Source organism: Drosophila albomicans, chromosome X (genome assembly GCF_009650485.2).
Source record: "Drosophila albomicans strain 15112-1751.03 chromosome X, ASM965048v2, whole genome shotgun sequence".
Classification (NCBI taxonomy): Eukaryota; Metazoa; Arthropoda; class Insecta; order Diptera; family Drosophilidae; genus Drosophila; species Drosophila albomicans.
The window spans coordinates 8,487,276-8,505,765 of NC_047627.2; the positions used below are offsets into that span (position 1 = coordinate 8,487,276).

At 43.9% G+C, this 18,490-nt stretch overlaps 7 protein-coding genes across 13 annotated transcripts; 5 read left to right on the plus strand and 2 right to left on the minus strand.

Annotated features, from left to right (window-relative positions):
* Positions 1-328: 328 nt before the first annotated feature.
* Positions 329-18,454, minus strand: LOC117565347 (carboxypeptidase D). 7 transcript variants are annotated; one of them, XM_034244414.2, is made up of 10 exons: positions 18,334-18,453; positions 17,789-17,851; positions 3,285-3,651; positions 2,839-3,171; positions 2,590-2,777; positions 2,123-2,152; positions 1,720-2,015; positions 1,484-1,660; positions 1,333-1,425; positions 329-619 (listed from the first exon to the last, which is right to left on the minus strand). In XM_034244414.2, exons 3-10 carry the CDS (start codon positions 3,479-3,481, stop codon positions 449-451), a joined length of 1,485 nt encoding a protein of 494 aa, XP_034100305.1. In that variant the 5' UTR covers positions 3,482-3,651; positions 17,789-17,851; positions 18,334-18,453; the 3' UTR covers positions 329-448. The 7 variants fall into 7 exon arrangements, with proteins under 7 accessions (XP_034100305.1, XP_051864617.1, XP_051864618.1 ...); XM_052008657.1 differs by having other exon boundaries at positions 2,123-2,163; positions 2,589-2,777; XM_052008660.1 differs by lacking the exon at positions 329-619 and adding an exon at positions 652-1,214 and having other exon boundaries at positions 2,123-2,163; positions 2,589-2,777; positions 18,334-18,454.
* Positions 4,193-5,572, plus strand: LOC117567968 (serine protease SP24D). The gene is made up of 2 exons (XM_034248280.2): positions 4,193-4,427; positions 4,869-5,572. The coding sequence occupies exons 1-2, from the start codon at positions 4,219-4,221 to the stop codon at positions 5,398-5,400; spliced, it is 741 nt and encodes a 246-aa protein (XP_034104171.1). The 5' UTR covers positions 4,193-4,218; the 3' UTR covers positions 5,401-5,572.
* LOC117565403 (serine protease SP24D) lies at positions 6,360-7,442 on the minus strand. Its single transcript, XM_034244490.2, has 2 exons — positions 7,177-7,442; positions 6,360-7,108 (listed from the first exon to the last, which is right to left on the minus strand). The coding sequence occupies exons 1-2, from the start codon at positions 7,398-7,400 to the stop codon at positions 6,577-6,579; spliced, it is 756 nt and encodes a 251-aa protein (XP_034100381.1). The 5' UTR covers positions 7,401-7,442; the 3' UTR covers positions 6,360-6,576.
* Positions 7,603-8,576, plus strand: LOC117567895 (chymotrypsin-1). Its single transcript, XM_034248171.2, has 2 exons — positions 7,603-7,862; positions 7,922-8,576. Exons 1-2 carry the CDS (start codon positions 7,636-7,638, stop codon positions 8,472-8,474), a joined length of 780 nt encoding a protein of 259 aa, XP_034104062.1. The 5' UTR covers positions 7,603-7,635; the 3' UTR covers positions 8,475-8,576.
* LOC117565412 (trypsin beta) lies at positions 9,158-10,556 on the plus strand. Its single transcript, XM_034244500.2, has 2 exons — positions 9,158-9,426; positions 9,818-10,556. The coding sequence occupies exons 1-2, from the start codon at positions 9,167-9,169 to the stop codon at positions 10,350-10,352; spliced, it is 795 nt and encodes a 264-aa protein (XP_034100391.2). The 5' UTR covers positions 9,158-9,166; the 3' UTR covers positions 10,353-10,556.
* LOC117567886 (serine protease SP24D-like) lies at positions 11,842-12,738 on the plus strand. The gene is made up of 2 exons (XM_034248161.2): positions 11,842-12,104; positions 12,170-12,738. Exons 1-2 carry the CDS (start codon positions 11,863-11,865, stop codon positions 12,693-12,695), a joined length of 768 nt encoding a protein of 255 aa, XP_034104052.1. The 5' UTR covers positions 11,842-11,862; the 3' UTR covers positions 12,696-12,738.
* LOC117565393 (serine protease SP24D) lies at positions 13,408-14,381 on the plus strand. Its single transcript, XM_034244480.2, has 2 exons — positions 13,408-13,719; positions 13,774-14,381. Exons 1-2 carry the CDS (start codon positions 13,439-13,441, stop codon positions 14,315-14,317), a joined length of 825 nt encoding a protein of 274 aa, XP_034100371.1. The 5' UTR covers positions 13,408-13,438; the 3' UTR covers positions 14,318-14,381.
* Positions 18,455-18,490: the final 36 nt, after the last annotated feature.

Below are 18,490 nucleotides of genomic sequence, written 5' to 3' on the forward strand. Positions count from 1 at the left end.
GCGAGAAAGACCGATAGATGGCGCGACTTAGCTAGCAAATGACTTGCTGTATTTCTGCTTGCTGCTCATTTATGTTCGCCTGGTATTTTATCTGCTTTCTGGAACTTTTTTGGCTCACGTGACACCGATTAAATCGTCATTGCGATAACGAGCGATAGATGACTGCACTTAGCAAGCAAGTGACTTGCTGTATTGCGGTTTGCTGTTGATTGATGTTTTTTGTGTTTGACAGGACTTGTTTTTGGGTTGCAAGGAAAATTGTGGGGTTATCTAAGAATTGGGCACTTCGATAACAATAAAAAAAATCCTGAATATTTTCAATGAAAATTGAAAACGTTTATTGGTTGTTTCTTGTTTTAATAATAAATAGACAAACAACTTAGGTCTAGATTCTACACACAAATAAACTTAGCAATTAAAAGAACATCCATACTTAGCATCAGCAAGCTCAACCGAATATATTCGAGTACAAACTGTTTAGTCCATTGCTGATAGTGGACAAGATGCCGTTGTCATTGGAGGCGGCTGTTGCATAGGGCGGGACACCTGGTCTATAATGCTGTGGTGCCTGCATGGGTCGATAAAACGATGGACCTCCGGCGCCAACTCCCTCAACGCGCTGTGAAGATAATGTTGTGTTAAGATACAAGTGTTTCTAGATTGAAAGCAACTCCGTCACATTTTATTGTCCACGTTAAAAAGCCAAAACAAAACATAACGAAACAGGTATTTTATCAATTTACAATATTATTTTAACAACAAGAAACACTTAACAATTAGTTGAATCTCTGAATATAACAATCGTAACCAAAACCAGGAAGATCATAAACAAAAACCAGGAAGATATTTTGTAACAATATGGCATACGTGTGAGGTAAGAATTATTGTGATTAATCCTAAGGTATTGGTCAATAACTATTCCATTTTATTTCATACATCCTCTCATCCTACACCAATCATCCAAGTGCAATCTCGCCCATTTTTTTCAAGGTACTACTAGTGGGACTAATTGGTTAGTTAGTTAGTTTCGTTTGTTAGTTATGTGTTAAGCCTTAAGATTAAAGCACTCGTGAGACTCATATTTACACGCCAGATAGATGGAGTGGATGCAGTGGTTCCGATCACATCTAATCTGTGGGCTGATCACGCAGATTACGCGCCGTTGTGCTGCGCTTTGGGGCGTTCGTAGTTGTCGTGGTGGAAGCGATTATATACTGCAGAAGGGATTATGCAGATATGGCAAGCAGGCAGGGAAGGAGAGAATTAGGAGTTACCATCACCATAACCATCACAGTGAGAAGAAACACATACTCTTGCAACGGGGACACTTACCTTGGATGCTTGTAATGTGACATTGAGCAGCGTGGGATGCTGTTCCACAATGACAAACTCGACCTCGCGTGGCGCATAGCCCTCGGCAAAGACCTGTAAATGAACAAAATTAAGCAACATTCTAATTGTTTATGAATCTTTCACACATCACCTCAGCCTTATAGTAGCCCGGTAGCAGTATGCGCCAGAACTCGCCGTATTTGGTCGTCTGGAAGCCCACATCACGTCCTTTAATCTTGATGGAAGCTCTCTCAATGGGCATGCCCGCCGGATCGAATACAAAGCCTTGGACGCCACGATGCGCCTCTGCTAGGAATTTAATTAGAGACTGCAAATAAATGGGATTAGCGTCATCTATTATTGTGTTGTTTGTTGCGCAAAACTCACCAGTTGATTGTCTTCCCAGTATTTTTTGAGCTCATAGGCTGGTGGAAATTTGCAGCACGAGATCTCCAACGTAATCTCCATGCAGCCGTACCACACATAATTGTAATCCTGCATGCCACCCGTCAATGGATACCAGGCAGCGCCATTCGTAATGCCATTTTCAAAAGCTGGCGTGGCCGACTTGCAGGCAACGCCACGGGACATCTTGGCGTGATTGCGGGCATAGACCAGGGATAAATGCTTGAAAACATCGTCGTCGGGTGTCAGCGACGGCGCTGCCGAATAGGTTTGAAACACTGCGCCCAGGGGACATGTGGGCAGAAAGAGAGATTGAAAGCATGGGCGAGAGAGAAAGATTAGTTGAGTCGTCCCGGAAAAGGGGGCAAGACGAACGATTACTCACTCGCACAGAGCGCGGACGAACGGCAGATTCCTTTCAGCAGCCATATTGGTGCGAAAGCAAGGATTAAAGTTCAAACAGAGAGAGCATTGTGGGAGAGATAACTTTATAAATCGGAACCAAAAAACCAGTTGGCTAGACGAGAGCAACGACTGGAATTGTGGGATGGGAATAGGAATAGTGTAAGAAATGAGGGAATGAAACAGCTACTAAACTAGGAACTGGATCGGGAACTAGGATAGGAACGAGGATTCGAACAGAAACTTAGGCGCAACATTAGGAACTAAAGCAGGAACTTGGACGATGTTTTAGCTACAGATTGAGGCAGGAATTGTAACAAGAACTAATGCGACAACTTAAGCAACTAAAGAGAACGAGAGTGCCATTAAAACATGGACGGGGCAGGACTCCTGCATAGATGTCAGAACAGCTAACAAAGCAGGGGCTGATGCACTTGTGAGACTACTTACTGGAGTTGGGCGTGTTGTCGTACGGATAACTGGCAACTAAGGCGCCACCATGCAGACTGCCGCTCAGAACAAACTGTATTTTGGAGATCCAATCCTTGACCGCATCCGTTTCCGGCTGTCCGCGTTTATTGTTCTGCTTAAAGTAATCCGGGAAATTGCGATTCAAATCAAATCCACGCGCGTTGTAACTGAAGGAGAAGAGGAATATTAATTTGCAGTTGGCGAATGAGTAATCCAACCAAGACTTACCGCCCCTGACCACCGTCACAGGTGCCTTCCTTCGATACGGCATAGCCATCGGGATTCATGGTAGGCAGGATGTGTATGCGTGTGTTGTCCAACAGCCATTTCACATACTGATCCGTGTTGTAGCTGCTGACAAAGTACTGAATGAGATGCAATAGCATCTCGCGACCCACCGGCTCGTTGCCATGAATGTTGCCCACATATTTGACATCGGGTTTGCCAACCATATGCTCATACGGCGATGAACTCACGACCATTACCCAGAGATCACGGCCTTGTATCGATTTGCCAATCGAATAAAGTGCTGTTAGATTGGGATATCGAGCACTTGTGGCCCTGACAACGGACAACGAAAGCAACAACGAAACAATTTGGATTGTATTGAAATGATTATCAATTGATGAACAATGTTTGCGGTTTTCAGTTTTCGGTTTTCGGTTTTGACGTACCTCAAGAATCGAGTGAGCTCCTCGTGATCGTGATAAACGAAATCCAGATTTTGGGCATCGGGTAGATAAGCTCGTGGTTCGGGCAATGCCATTGAAAGTGGCTCCGTGGATACGGTCTTGGCATTGCACAGATACTCCGTTGTGTAGAGCAACATCAGCAACAGCAGCTGGCCAACAATTGTGTTTCGCAGTATCATTGTATTGGCTTTGATGGCGATAAGGCGGTCAGGCGATATGACGGTATGACGCTATGGCCAAGGATGGCTAGATCAATAGCAGTTGGATAGATGGATGGATGGATGGATGGGCTGCTCAACCGTTGATGGTGACGTCAAGTCCACAAATGTGCAGTGCTGGCCAACGAGTGCTGTTGTTATAAGGCAAAACATCAAGATGGATGAGTTGTAGTTGAAATTGTGGTTGCTGTTACTGTTGTTGTTATTGCTGCAACTGGACAACCTGTTGCTCAGCAAGACCAAAATGACCGCAACGCAACGCGAACGCTACGTGCTTCAATTTGGCCGAGTGCATTGGCCCCAACAAAACAACAAAAAAAAATAAAAATAAATAAAAACCTGGGCAACCAAGCGGAGGCACCCAGGCAAACGTGTTCCCCCAGGCGGTGTCTATCAAAGTTCATTGATTTCTCAGTATTTTGCGAGTCGTCAGACAGACAGATGGAGAGACAGATCGGCTGTCAGTTGAGACAGTTGGATTCGCCACGCGAATGCACAGCAATTAGATCAGTTTCTTGTCTAATCAGAGATATCAACCGGATGGGCAGCTCAATTATTTCTCTCGCTCTCTCTCTGTCTTCCTATCTAACTATCTCACTGCCCGCCTCTCCTGTTGTGCGATAAGATAACAGCCACCCCGGTGGGAACTATATAAACCTATAGACCTGATCTATGTCCGACCATAAATCGCTAACAAAATGAAGTTAACTGCAACTCTCGTGTTTCTCAGCGCTCTAATCGGTTGCTCTCAGGCCATTGCTGGCGGCGAGGATGCCGTTTTGGGTCAGTTGCCCTACCAGGCGGCCCTCTCCATTGGTGGTTCCTACAACTGCGGTGCGGTGATCATTGCCGAGCGTTATGCGCTCACAGCACTCACCTGCGTCTGCTCCGCCGGCAAGGATACGGCGTAAGTAGCAAACAAATAAAAGTGCAATGCTTTAAAGATAAGAAAAAATTGAAATACCGAAAGGATTCGCAACCGGTTTTCTACTCGGTTTATTTTTTTAATTTTTAAAAGTCTTGCACTTTACTAAAGTAGTGGCATTAGAGATGTTAACCCTATCGACGAGGTTCCCTACTTAGTTTCGAAACAAGGAATATCCGAGGTTCCTTACTCAGTTTCCTTATAAGAATGATTCTTATTTGAGACTCTAGATTACCTAATCGGTTCGTCTGCCTTCTTCTTCCTATTTTTTAAATTGTTTAAACTAAATTTCATCCTGTTTTTCCTTCATCAGTTTTAACTAAGCTCCCGTGGATCTCACTCTTATTAATAATATCCTGAATTTTCTTATTCAAATATTTATTTATTATTTTAATCCTGTTTCCTCTTTCTCGATACCCCTAGTTGGCCACCACAGCTATTCATGGTCTCTGCTGGCTCTGTCGATCTTTACAATGCCGCTCAACGCATACGCGTCGAGGAAATCACCCTCAGTCCCGACTACAATGAACTGAAGACCGGCGTCGCTCTGCTGCGTTTGGAGTCAGCTTTCGTCTTCAACAGTGATGTGAGTGCCTTGCCTCTGGCCCGCGAGAATCCTCCAGTGGGCGCCTATGTGGATGTCTCTGGCTGGGGACGCACTAAGCAAACCGACACCGACATGTACCGCACCCTGCAAGTTGGCACCGCCATCGTGGAGGCTGACCGCGAATGCAGCCTGGTCGACAATGTGATCGTGGACAACGATCAGGTGTTGTGCCTGGGTCATGGCAGACGCCAAGGCATTTGCACCGGGGACATTGGCGGCCCAGCTGTCTATCTGGGAGAACTTGTTGGCCTCGCCGCTGATATGCTTGGCGAATGCGGTGGCATGTTGCCTGAACGCTTCATCAGCATTGCTTCCAACTACGATTGGATTCAAAAGCAGATGGAATAAACAGCAAATCAAAATAAAATAAAGATTCTTTCGACTGCAATCAATACAAAAAATGTGCTCTCTCTATCCAACTCAATCTTATCGGGGCACAATACGTTCAATTAGCGTCGCACTTCATCAGGCATGCCACATTGGGGCCTCTTCAAAAATCCTACTATCGCACCCCCTAATAGTTGTCCATCGTCCATTGTCAGTTGTCAGTTGTATAGATACTCGACAGCGTCTTCCACTTCAGCTTATCGCATGCCCACGCCTTTTTTTATGATACTTTGATTCCATTTAATTCATTATTAGTTGCGATGCTATCTGTTTAAATAAAAGGCAATTGTTCACTCGAGGGTTTTATTTTTTCCTCAATTGTTAACTCTCAATACTATCAATACAAACTTCAGTGGCTCTAAAATGTTATTTGCTGCAACTGTTGTCGTTGATCAGGAATTTGTCGGTTCAAGTATTTTATTCCTTTTAACTGTTACGCGATGTGCGATAAACTGACTAGGCGCTCCTACTTTTTAAGTACAGAGTCTTAAAATATAAAATTTATGAATGAACATAAAAAATCAAGCTGATTGTTTGTGAATTCAAAAAAAAAATTGGTAGCTTGCATAATAAATAAACTATGTAAAGAATTGTGCAATATTTTTAAAATCATATGTCGTCTCTTGGAACTTAACAGACAGAAGATTACAGATCCAGACAGATTCATTACAAATGAGTTTTTGAAACTCAATGAATGAGAGAATAAAATACTTAAGTTTATAATCTCTTAAATTTAAATTATGAGAGTCGAATAAGCTTCAAGTTATATCAAATAGGTTAAAATGAAACTGCATCGAGAATAATTGCCAAAATTTTAATATTTAAATTTATATATTATGACCTTAACCTTTAAGCTAGCAAAAACCAGAAGAGAATTTCAGAAATTGCAGTGTACAATATTTTGGAGTCGAGTCTGAACGATAAAAAACACGATGATCTCATGCCTCTGCAATGTAAGTAGCGAAGATTTTTAGCCCATAAAAAATACCCAAGGTAACCGGCACGCATCCCACTTCGAGTCTAAAACACGCTAACCAAAAGCCAAACAATTTTATTACAATACCCTTATAAAGTAACTAAATAAAGCAAATTGTGAGTTCGACTGCATAGATCTGAAGCTTAAGAAGATCTCAAGGTTCAGGGAGTATTCTCGCTGATCCAGTCACGATAGTAGGCAATATTGAGGAAACCATCGGGACTGCTGCTACCACAGCCGCCCACATAGAAGCTGCCGATGCCAACCAGTTGATTGTTGTAGACAGCCGGTGCGCCAGCATCGCCAACGCAAATGCCTTGCGCCGTTTGGGTATCTGTGGGGGCCAAACAGAGGAGACCCTCATCCTGCAGATACAACTGCTGCTGACACTCGGCATCGCTGAGCAACAGCTGGGTGCCCACAATCAAGCGGTGGCTCAAGGCACCCGAATCCTTCAATGAACCCCAGCCGCTGAAGGTCAAGGTAACGCCAGCTGAAGGCACCTCAGTGGCTAAGGCAATGGGCTGGGTGTTGGCATTGAGGGTGAGCGGCGAGTGCAGCACGAGTAGCGCCAAATTATTCAGGCCATTGGCATAGGATTTGTGCACAACGATACTGGACACGGTGACCAATTGACCACCAGCGGAACGTTGAATGCTGCCAGCGCGGACAGTAAAGCTTCTAGCTGGATAACTGAGTGGATTAGAGCGGTATTAAAGTGGCGTATAAAATGACAAATGACTTCCAAGTACAACAGCTACCTTTCAATGCTACCGCCACGTGTGACGCAATGCGCTGCCGTCAGGACAACTCTATCGCTGATTAGGGCACCGCCACAGATGTGGTCACCTTGAAACTGGAGCGAGACGCTGTAGGGATGCGAACCCACGGCAGCCGATTCGCCATCGACCAGGCGACTCGACTGGGCGGCCACACAGCTCAGACAGAGTGCCGCAAGAAGACAGACGAGCAATTGCGACGACATTTCTGGGGGAGATTTCAAAGTCGTACTAATTGCCCGCCGGCAGAACCTTGCGACATTTATACGGGCGCCATTATTTCATTTTATTGCCCCAACGAAGACTCCAAATACGTGTTGGCAAATCTAATCGAGCGGGGTCAGTAATAAACAACATAGCCACTTATCGTTCAGCTGACCAGATTAGATGCAACTGTGGAACGAAGCGAACGTATTACCAATCAGTTTCCAATCCAACGCCATGATTGCCTCACGTACACTCTCCGTTCTCTGCATTTGCATTGCCTTAGGTCTGGTGCTGGCCTCGCCGCAGGGTCGTCTGCTTGGCTCCGAGGATGCCCAGACCTCAGAGTTTCCCTGGGTGGCATCGTTGCGTCTGAACAAGGCGCATGTCTGTTCGGCCAACATTATTTCCGCGACGCAACTGCTCACAGCTGCTCACTGTGTCTCCAATGTGGGCACCACACCGTAAGTTAGCAATTTGTCCTGCTCTTTACCTCCTCACTCACTTCAACTTTCTACTTCAGAGTTTCTGTGGATCAGCTGACGGTCCGTGTTGGTAGCATTAATCAATTTGCCGGTGGCAGTTTGGTGGACGTCAAACAGGTTGTCATCCATCCATCGTATGGCAACTTTCTGCATGACTTGGCCATTTTGACACTCAGTGAGGCATTGACCTTCGGCGACAAGATCAACAAAATCGCCTTGCCCGCCCCCGGTAACGATACCGACCCGGAAGTTGAAGAGGTGCCAGCGAATGGCACACCCGTCTATGTGACCGGTTGGGGTGAACAACTCGATGGCACCTCCAACTACAAGCTGCAGAAATCCAATCTGAATACGCTGAGCAAACCATACTGTGAACTCTCCGCTGGCTATGGCTACGATTCGGTCCTGTGCCTTTCGCATGCCGAGAACGAGGGCGTCTGTCGTGGCGATGATGGTGGCTCCGTGGTCGATGATGATGGTGTCTTGGTTGGCGTTGTTAGCTTCTTCTTTGGCAACTGCGGCACCAAATATCCCGACATCAGCACTCGCATCTCGTACTATTTGTCATGGATCGAGGCCAACGAGCAGTAGGATCTCCTGTTAACGGAGTTTCCCACAATCAACCACATGTATAATTTTTTTTGTATATTTTTTTCAAGTGCATAAAGTTTGTGTTTCTTGCTGACGGGAATATTGAGCGCGTGTTGTACCTTGATTTTATGGGCGGTACGGCACTATAACTATACTAGATATATATGTGCGATTCGATCATTTTACAATGGCCATAAATTTCCCAGTTATTTTTTTTCGCTTGGTCAACTAAACATGTGTATATGGTCAATACGAGGGCTATCGATAGTGTGTTCAACTGCCAATCACACTGATAACAAGGCTGAGGCAAAAGAGAGCGCAAGGTAACCAAACGATAGCAAGTCAATTGCTTTTTTTGAGCTAGTCGCTGATCATAATGAGTCACAAGAGACAAGCCATTGGCTATCTCTGGTTCTTCCCGTTACGTTCTCAGTCAAACTCTTCGTCCCTGATTGTCCCCCAGCCCTGCAAGTGTTCCGTCCCTGCCATTACGCCTTTGCCCGCCCGCCTTTGGCAGCTACTGCCCGATTATTGCGAATTTTAGTGCCCACACAATCATAACAAATAATAACGCTGAAATTAGCTGCTGACTGAATTGACGGCTCGTTGCGATAAGATTAGATTTAGAGTAGCCAGGCCAGGCCAGGCCAAAGCGGAGTAGTGATAAGCTTTCCGTACGCTTTTGGCCTCCAATGGGGCGTCATTTGCTTTGCGCACTCGACAACGACAAGATGATCAAGCTAACCACTGCACTGTGCCTGCTCATGCTCCTGGCTGGCGTCCACTCCGAGACGCCACAGGGTCGCATTTTGGGCGGCGAGGAGGCGGCCAACGATGCCACGCCCTATGCGGTGTCGCTGCGCGTGGACAATGCGCATGTCTGCGGAGGCAGCATTATTTCCGCATCGAAGTTGCTCACTGCCGCCCACTGTCTCTATCGCGATGGCAAACTGTAAGTTAAAACCTCTATGGAGGCACACATTTTATAGAATAATATAAAGTAACTCGGTGGTGAATAAGTTAGTTTTCTGGAGAGTTTGCCTATGGAGACTAAACATATGGAGAGTAGCTCTCTGTGGACTAACAGACTACTATTCAGGAGACACACAATCCGGAGACTAGCCCCTTGAAAACTAACTCTCTACAGATAAAGCTTTTGGAGACTGATACACTGAAAACTTCCCTACGGGAACAGCTTTTTAAAGACTAAGCTTCTGGAGATTGATTCCCCACAGAGAAACTACATTTCCATTAAACCCCAGTTGACCAACTCTCCCTAGATCTAACTTTATACAGACAAACCAAATCAGTTGATTAACCCTTTTATTTCCGCTCCATCGCAGCATCGACAGCAGCCGCATTTCAGCCCGCGTTGGCAGCCCCAATCAATATGCCGGCGGACACGTTGTGAACATTGCCTCCTATTCCATCCACCCGGACTATGATGCGCTGATTAACAATTTGGCTGTCATCACATTGAACACAGCGCTGGAGTGGACAGATCGCATCAAAGCGATTGAATTGACTGGTGCCGATGAGGCGTTGCCCGCTGAAGGCGCTGAGATTAGCGTTGCCGGTTGGGGCACCACCGTTGATGGCGTCTCCTCATTCAGGATACGCAAAATCAACCTTACGTTTGCCTCCGATGCAGTCTGCTTGGATGCCTACAGCGATCACGATGCCAGCTCGAGCTTCTGCCTCGCTCATGCCCTTAAGGAGGGCACCTGCAATGGCGATGGTGGCGGAGCTGCTGTCTACAATGACAAAATATTGGGCGTCGTCAATTTTGTGGTCGGTGCATGTGGCTCACGTTACCCCGACGTGTTTGTTCGCGTCGCCGGTTATTCCGATTGGCTGCAGGAACAGTTGCTTGCCTAGATACCGAAATGAACAAAACAATTCCAGCTAATTATATAACCATTAATCCTTAACTATAATCTGTGGTGGAGTTTTCTTTCAGCGGGTGGCAGCGAAAACTTGTTAAGACCTTTGTCCAAGTTGCGTTTCAGACTCCAAAAATGTACTCTATATTTGCTTTTTGTGTAATTTTATAGCAATTATATTCAGATCTATTTGTTGGCATATGCTGCATTATATAATACTTTTATGGTATCCCTTAGTTTTCCAAGAAGTCTCTCTCTGGCTTGAGCTATTTTGAAAGAATTCCTTGAGAGAATTGCAAAGATCTTATCGACTTGTTTCTCCAACATACTCATATTTCATTCTTTCCCTTGTGTTGTGCTTCTTCTGATTAGTTGAGGCATTTCGCAGAAATTCCCTTGCCTGTCTCACGCCCTGAAACCTGCAATTTCCCCGATGTTTTAACAGTTGCAACAAGCTTTAAATTAGACGATAAGTTGATTATTGATATCGCCTATGGATAGTCCGCGATGTGACCTCAGTCAAAGCGCCAATTGCGTTGATAATAAATAGCTACAATTTAGATCAACTTTTATGACTAGGCCACATGGATAAGATTGACCCTATTTGTAGACGGAAGCCTATAATTTTAATTACATCATTATTAGTCGAAACTTAAAATTGCATAATTTAATAAAGATGAAAACAATGAAGGAGAATTTTAAATATATTCTATAGGAATCACCTTGAACTCTTCAAGCTTGCAATCAAAATGTTGGGGAAGTAATTTGCCTTGTTGTGACGCATACGCGGCGATGAATTCGTTGTGAAATGTGTTGTCTATATTTATGACTAGACTAGAAATTATTTGTGATCCAGATTGACAAGAAACTTGCTTTCAATCACTCGTGATTTGTAAATCACAAGACTAAAAATACATGGCGAAAATACAGGCGAAGAGTCTACAAATAAAAGTCCAAAGTCTGCAAAATTCAAAACAATATAATTGAGCCTACATAATCTCTGGTAATTTTAGTTGAAGATCTTGAGATCTTGAGGAACAGCTTTACATCCTAAGAAAAGAATTAACAATACTTCCAGTTATGCAATCTAGTCTTAAGGCGGACTCAAGGTCTTTTAGCAACCTTAAAAATATTAAACGCAAGATCAATGAAAATTGTTGAGTAACTAAGCAATTTACAATCTACAACAAGCATTAGTATAGACACAAATATCAGCAATGCTATGATAAGGAGTGAGCTTAAATAGTGGACAAAACGCTTCCTGGATTTTCCCCAGAATTCGCGTAATTCTCCCACAATAAAACAATAAATTTAAAGATTGGAATAAAACCCATGACGGATAAGCTCGCTCGCTTGCTCGTTCAATTAATAAAATTCAATCGGATTATAATCACTAGAATTGAAATAAATCTTATCACGTGGCGATAGATAGCTAGATAGAAACCCGAGACGGCTCTCCGCATAAATACATTGACTTTACTGCTATAACGTTTCACTTTTCAATCATGTTGCGAGCTGTAATATTTGTATTTTGCGCCTGCCTAGCGTTCGCCTCAGCTGCTCCACCAGTCATAGAGGGTCGTGTGGTTGGCGGTGTGGATGCCACAATCGGTCAATTTCCGCATCAGGTCTCGCTGCGTCAATCCGGCTCACATATTTGCGGTGGCTCCATCATCTCCCGCGATTACATCCTGACGGCGGGACATTGCGTCAGCTCCCAGTTTGATAATGGCACAGTCTCATCTATGTAAGTATTCTATTCTCGTATTCTGGTGAAGATCTATTGTACAATCTTAATGCTGTTCCTTGCAGCACTCCCGCCTCGCTGCTGAGCATTCGCGCTGGCACCTTGGATCGCTTCTCGGGCGGCATGCTCATCAATGTGGAAGAGGTGCATGTGCATGACCAATACAACAGCTTCTGGTTCGATGTGGCAGTCTTGAAACTCGCCCAGCCACTGATCTTCTCCAGCCAGCTGGCTCCCATTCCCCTCGCCACAGAGGACACACCGGCCAACAGCGACGTGATCATTTCGGGCTGGGGTCGTCTCACCACTGGCGGCGATATTCCACGCACCATGCAATGGAATACACTCAGCGCCATCTCCAAGTTGTCGTGTGCCCTCTCTATTGCCGTCTACAGGGACGATATGCTCTGTCTGGCTCATACGTCGGGCAATGGTGCTTGCAACGGAGATTCTGGTGGACCAGCGATCTTCAACGGAGAACTTGTCGGTATTGCGGGCTTTGTTGTCGGTGGCTGTGGTTCGTCGAGTCCCGATGGCTATGCTAAGGTCTTTTATCATCGCGACTGGATTATTCAACATGCCAATTTGTAAACAATTAGTTGTGCCAGTAAAAAATGATAAGTTAAACTACCTAGATGTTAGTGCTTGCTTTTTAACTTAGGAGCAACCTGCTTTAAGAATTATTCTTGGTTTAAGTTTGCTTTTGAGGAACCTTTAGGATAACACCGGTTCTACGTTATAACTAAGTCTAACCTAGGGTTTGGATCAGTTCAAATTTTCTCCATTTACATAGTGACTTTCTCTGACTTCGACTGTAAGTTTGGTTTCTCATCAAGTTACCTTCTTTTTGAAAGCATTCTTATGTTAAAGTTCATCAAAAGGTTCCCATTGTTAGTGGTGTTAAAATAACACATCTCTTCAAAGTATTGCCTTAAAATAACTTCAAATGTAAACAGTTTGTTATTGGTTCATCGTTTTTTAAACTTGGGGAACCCCTTCTACAAATGGTTGCTCTAATTAGATCCTTGCTTGCTTTCCTCGTATATCGCTTCGACCCTCGCCGATTAGCAAGGTTGCGTCGCAATTCAATTATCAATTGGGCTTAGTCGAATACACATGATGTGATGCAGGGCCATGCTGGTGTTAATGGCACGTGTTGGGTAATTAAGGTGCTCGTTATATGCAAGTCCGATAAGCGAAGTTACCCGCCACCCTCGATGATCGACTTGACTGTGGCTAACATTGACACTGACATGCTGCGCATTTGATGAGTCCGGGCCATAAAAAGCACAGTTGAGACGGCATTGAGCACACAGACATCCGGGAGTAGTTCAATGTCAAACAGGTGTAGTATGCAATTGCTGGTGAATCTATTGTTGCTCGCGCTGAGCATCGGCGACAGCTGGCAACAGCTGACAACGGAAGCTGATCTCGATTTTGAGGAGCCAGGCTTCTCCATTGGACCACGCATCGTGGGCGGCCGTCGAGCACGAGCCGGTCAATTCAAGCATCAGGTATCGTTGCGTCATCGTGGCCAGCACACCTGTGGCGGCTCAATCATCTCACGCAACTACGTCCTGACGGCGGCACACTGCGTTCAATTTGGCTCCAATGTGTAAGTGTAGTCGAAATTGTAAGAAGAACCAGTAATGTATCTCCATCCATTTAGTGTTCCTGCCAATCAGTTGGCTATACAGGCGGGCAGCCTGAATCTCAACAGCCATGAGACCTATGTGGATGTTGCCAAAGTCAATGTGCATCCCAGGTACAATGGTGGCGGTGTTGGCTACGATGTTGCCGTGCTGCGTCTCAAGTCCAATCTCAATTTCAATGCCAACATGGGTTCCATTGAATTGGCTCGCAATGATCCGCCCACCAACTCCAGTGTCGTCATCTCCGGTTGGGGTGCCATCTATCATGGCGGCCCCATTTCCAGGGAACTGCTCTACATCCAGGTGCTCAGCATTAGTCGCAATCAGTGCACTAGTCGCTACATGCGCAATCTACCGGAGACCACCATGTGTCTGTTGCATGGCGCCAATCTTGGCGCTTGTCACGGCGACTCGGGCGGTCCGGCTGTCTACAATAATCAGCTGGTGGGCGTCGCTAGCTTTGTCCTCGGCGGCTGTGGTCGCGAGGCACCCGATGGCTATGAGCGCGTCTCTTACCTGCGCAACTGGATTGTCGCGAATGCCGAACTTGGCAGTGCATAAAAAATGCTTATACTATACTTGAGTAAATAAATTCAAACTTTTTCAATACTACAGCAGAACCTAATAGACTCTCTTGTAATGTTAGTAAAGGATCTTAGGCGAATAAGAAATTTTATAAACTCATTTGTGGTCATATGATTTTAATATCCTACAGGAAAACGTTGAACGATTGCTTTGCTTAATAAACTTGAACTTGTTTAATACTACAGCAGAACCTAATAGACTCACTTGCAATTTTAGTAAAGGGTCTTAGGAGAATAAGAAATTTTAGAAACTCATTTATGCTCATGTGATTTTAATATCTTACATAAGGAAAACGTTGTAGGATTGCTTGACTTAATAAATTCGAACTTTTTCAATACTACAGCAGAACCTAATAGACTCTCTTGCAATTTTAGGAAAGGTTCTTAGAAGAATAAAAAATTCTAAAAACTCAAGCATATGACTTTTATATCCCGCCTAAGGAAAACTTTTAAGAATTTAAATATGTTTGCAAATACGATTTCTATTTTAGTAAAGTGTCTCAAAGAATATTAAATATATATTATTTATTTGAAATCCCATCTACGCATATCCCACATATGGAACACTTGGAACATTTGCAGAAAATACAAAATATATTAACATGAAATGGGATAATTGTTCTATGTTCTCTGTTTATAGGGTATACAACAGTCAACTTGGCCAGCAAATTAAAGGACTTGTGACTCAGCTTTGCAAATTATCTGCGTTTAATGTATGCAAGTTTTCATCTCATTTTAGCACTGGAATTCCCGGAACTCGTATGCTCCATTTCCGTTTAAATCCAAAAATAAATCAAGTTCTTTTTATCGCTGTTTGAATGGCGTTAAAAGAGTGTCTCTCTGAGTTATCAGAGCGTAGCTAGAGCTCAGCCCATTAACTGACCCGCCCCGCCAGCCACCGCCCCTGTGACCCTCTTGTCACCAAGAGGAGGCCATCAACAACAACAAAGACAACAACAACAACAGCGATAAAGACAACTATGTGGAGTGTCGACCAGCGACCCCATCAAATCCGTCAGATACAATTTGTGAAAGTGAAAACTACATTGAGAGCAACTCTGGATGTTTGGTGTGTTTATTCAGTAATTTTCCGTCTTTTTTTTTAATTTTCGTTTTTTGTTTTAGTTTTTTTCCAGGCATTACAAACCACTTAACCACCAACATGCCCCCTTCCCATCCTAACCATCCCCTTTCTCCGACCACATACTCGTAAGTCGGCATTTAATGATTTTGTTTTGGTTTTCATTTAACTTGTCTCACATAATTCGTAGTCGCCAGCTTTTGAAGAGTTTTTCCTTCCATATTTTATTTCCATTTCAATTTCCTCCCGCCTTGCCCCCCGCAATAACCCATCCCTCGGATTCGTAATTATCGTACGTGGCATAGCATTTGTCAGTTCATCCATCTCGCAGCCAAGTGTAAAATGCGGCTTAGCATGCAATTCATGTATGTTGAAATCGCAGTTGCCAAGTCATCGAACTCATTAATCCCTCTATAATGCGAGTACTCTGCATACTGATTGCCCAGAAGACAAAAAACTCACTTTGATATACAAATTGATACGATGGAATCGTAAATATACTTTAAATATATATTGAAACTACTAAATAGATAATTTAAGATATTTCAAAGAGAAATAGTACTATAAAAAATAATTTGTAATAAAAAAAAAGAAAATCTTTATAGAAGTTCATGATGGAGATGATGAAACATAGCATGACATTTATTATATAGTTTTCTTTAAGTACTCTCATTATCGCTTGCTTTCTATTTGCTGCAACAAGAGCACCCTGTATAAAGAAGACTATTCAGATAAATAGAAACTAGTTTACTTTCAACTTGATTCCCAACATTTGTGAATTCCAAAAATACATAGATATTTGTTTTCTGAATAATTGATTTCTATATTTGCAATTCCTAATGCAAGCTTAAGCTTCTGGTTATTAGTCAGTTAAATTTTAAACAATGGCAACGAAACTGTGAGTTACGCTGAACTTTGATTGCACAATATGCAAAATCCTATGTTGGGATTTGTTCTACGCTCCCTTGCGATGGTAAGGAAAGATTTCTTATAAAAATTTCAAAAGTTGTCTCTCTTAAAGTTACTATAAGATAATCTTTAATTTTGTGAAAATAAGAAAATAATCATTTGGGATTTAAAGTTCAAAGGTTCAAATTTAGCTTGACTGTTGCAGCGATTAAAAAACTAATTAAGAACTGTTAATTTAAGGAGAGATCTCTCATCGGGTGCAAATGCATTGGCAGTAACGGATTTTCGATGCATTCAAATCGACGGCAATCGAAGTGCAATCGATAGCAGTGGAACTTGTTTATCGGCTAAACGAAGATCCAAAAGAAGAGCTTGGGGCAATTTCACCTGTGCCACTTCCACGACAAAAAGCAAATTCACATGCATTTCGATTCGCATGTGGCACAACTACAGTTAAAGTTGCTGCTGCTGATATTGTTGTTGTTGTTGTCGTTGTGACTGCTGTTGCAATTGGATTTTGCGTTGGCATGGAAAGTAATCAAAATTGAAAGCGCGCTCCTCGCCCCGCCAACCACATTGGAAAACAAAAAATGCAACCAGATTAAGTGGCTTTTAATGGACATTTATGCAGCCTGGGGAAGGGGCGAGGTAAGGGGACCTGAAGAAATGCCAAAGGCAAGCAGTGATGATCAATAGCGGGGCCTCAGAGCGCACTTGATAACGGGTTTCTAAATCCGGCCGCAGTCGACGTCGACGGCGACGTCAGCTGGTGACGCAGCGTAGGAGAAAAGAGGGGCGAGACAGAGCAAGAGAGAGAGAGAGAGAAAAGACAAGAGTGGAGTCGACAGAGTTAACCCACTAACCTTGTTACTGTTTAATGTCTCGTCGTCGGCAGAGTCTCTCGGTCGTGGTCGTGGTCGTGGTCGTCGCATTGAAAGTAGCTGTCAAGTTCAATGCTGGAGCTGCTGCTGCTGTGTTGCTGCTGCGACGGCGACGACGACGACGGCGACAATGGCCATGGCGGAAGCGTCAGCAGAGAAAGCAGTGCGAAAAGGACATGACGCGGAGAGAGTGACGTCGCGACGTCAGCAGAGGCATGCGCACTTACTTACTGGGTTAGTAGTGTGTGTGTTTCTCTGTATGTGTGTGGGGTAGGCGGAGTGTACGGGTGGCTGCTGCCAGACTCTCGTTTATATAACAACAATAAACTGCATGCAGTTGCTGCCGACGTCGTCGTCGTCGTTGTCGTTGTCGTGGTTGCTTGCAATGACCTTCACCTTGGCAATGGTAGTGACAACACAACTACAACTGCAACAGAGCTGCTGGCCTTGCCACTGTCTATGCTCTGCTGGAAGGAGGTGGCAACCTTGATCTTCAAATTGTGCACGTGCTTGCACATGCATTAAGTTCATCAACATACTATATACATACATATGTATAACAAAAAGGTTAATTTACCTGCACTTTTCAGTTGCTTGCGTTGCTGCTGTTGGCGTCGCTGTCACTGTCGGCGTCGCAAAACTGCAAATAGAATATTTGCATAAAACAATCAGCTTTCAATTCAATTCATCGCTCTTGCCGGGCTTCCAATTTCTTCACACACACACACAATTCCAATTTATGTCGCCAACAACAAAAATGTCATGCTCACAAAAAAACAAACAATAACAAAATAGAAAAATACACACAAGGCGCATCCAAATTCTTAGGCGTCAAAAAAAAAAGCAAAAAAAAAACAAAAGTTTCTCTTTACGCCTACGCAACGGCAACGAGGAGGATGATAGTGTAGAGGGAAGGGAGGAGGAAATAGGTTCAATTAGCACGCACCGCACACGCACTGTGGTGAGGCCATAAAGCAGCAACAATGGCCAAAAGAAAGGGGAACGACAACAATAACAAACCACAAACAATGTAAATAATCAACAAAAATCGTTTTGCTTTAAGGAAGCGTGTCTTTTGCTTCTGCTTGAACTTTAACCGTTTTTTTTTTTTTTGCTTCTTACTTTCGAAGCGTTGCGAGTGTTTTCGGCGGTGCGAGAGAGACAAACTGCTACTAGAGAGAGAGTGATTGCCAAAGAGGAGCAAGTAAAACGCGTCCGTTAACCAGCGCCGTTAAAGTTCGACTGACAGACACTGCTTGTGCTCTAAGCCAAAAACCAG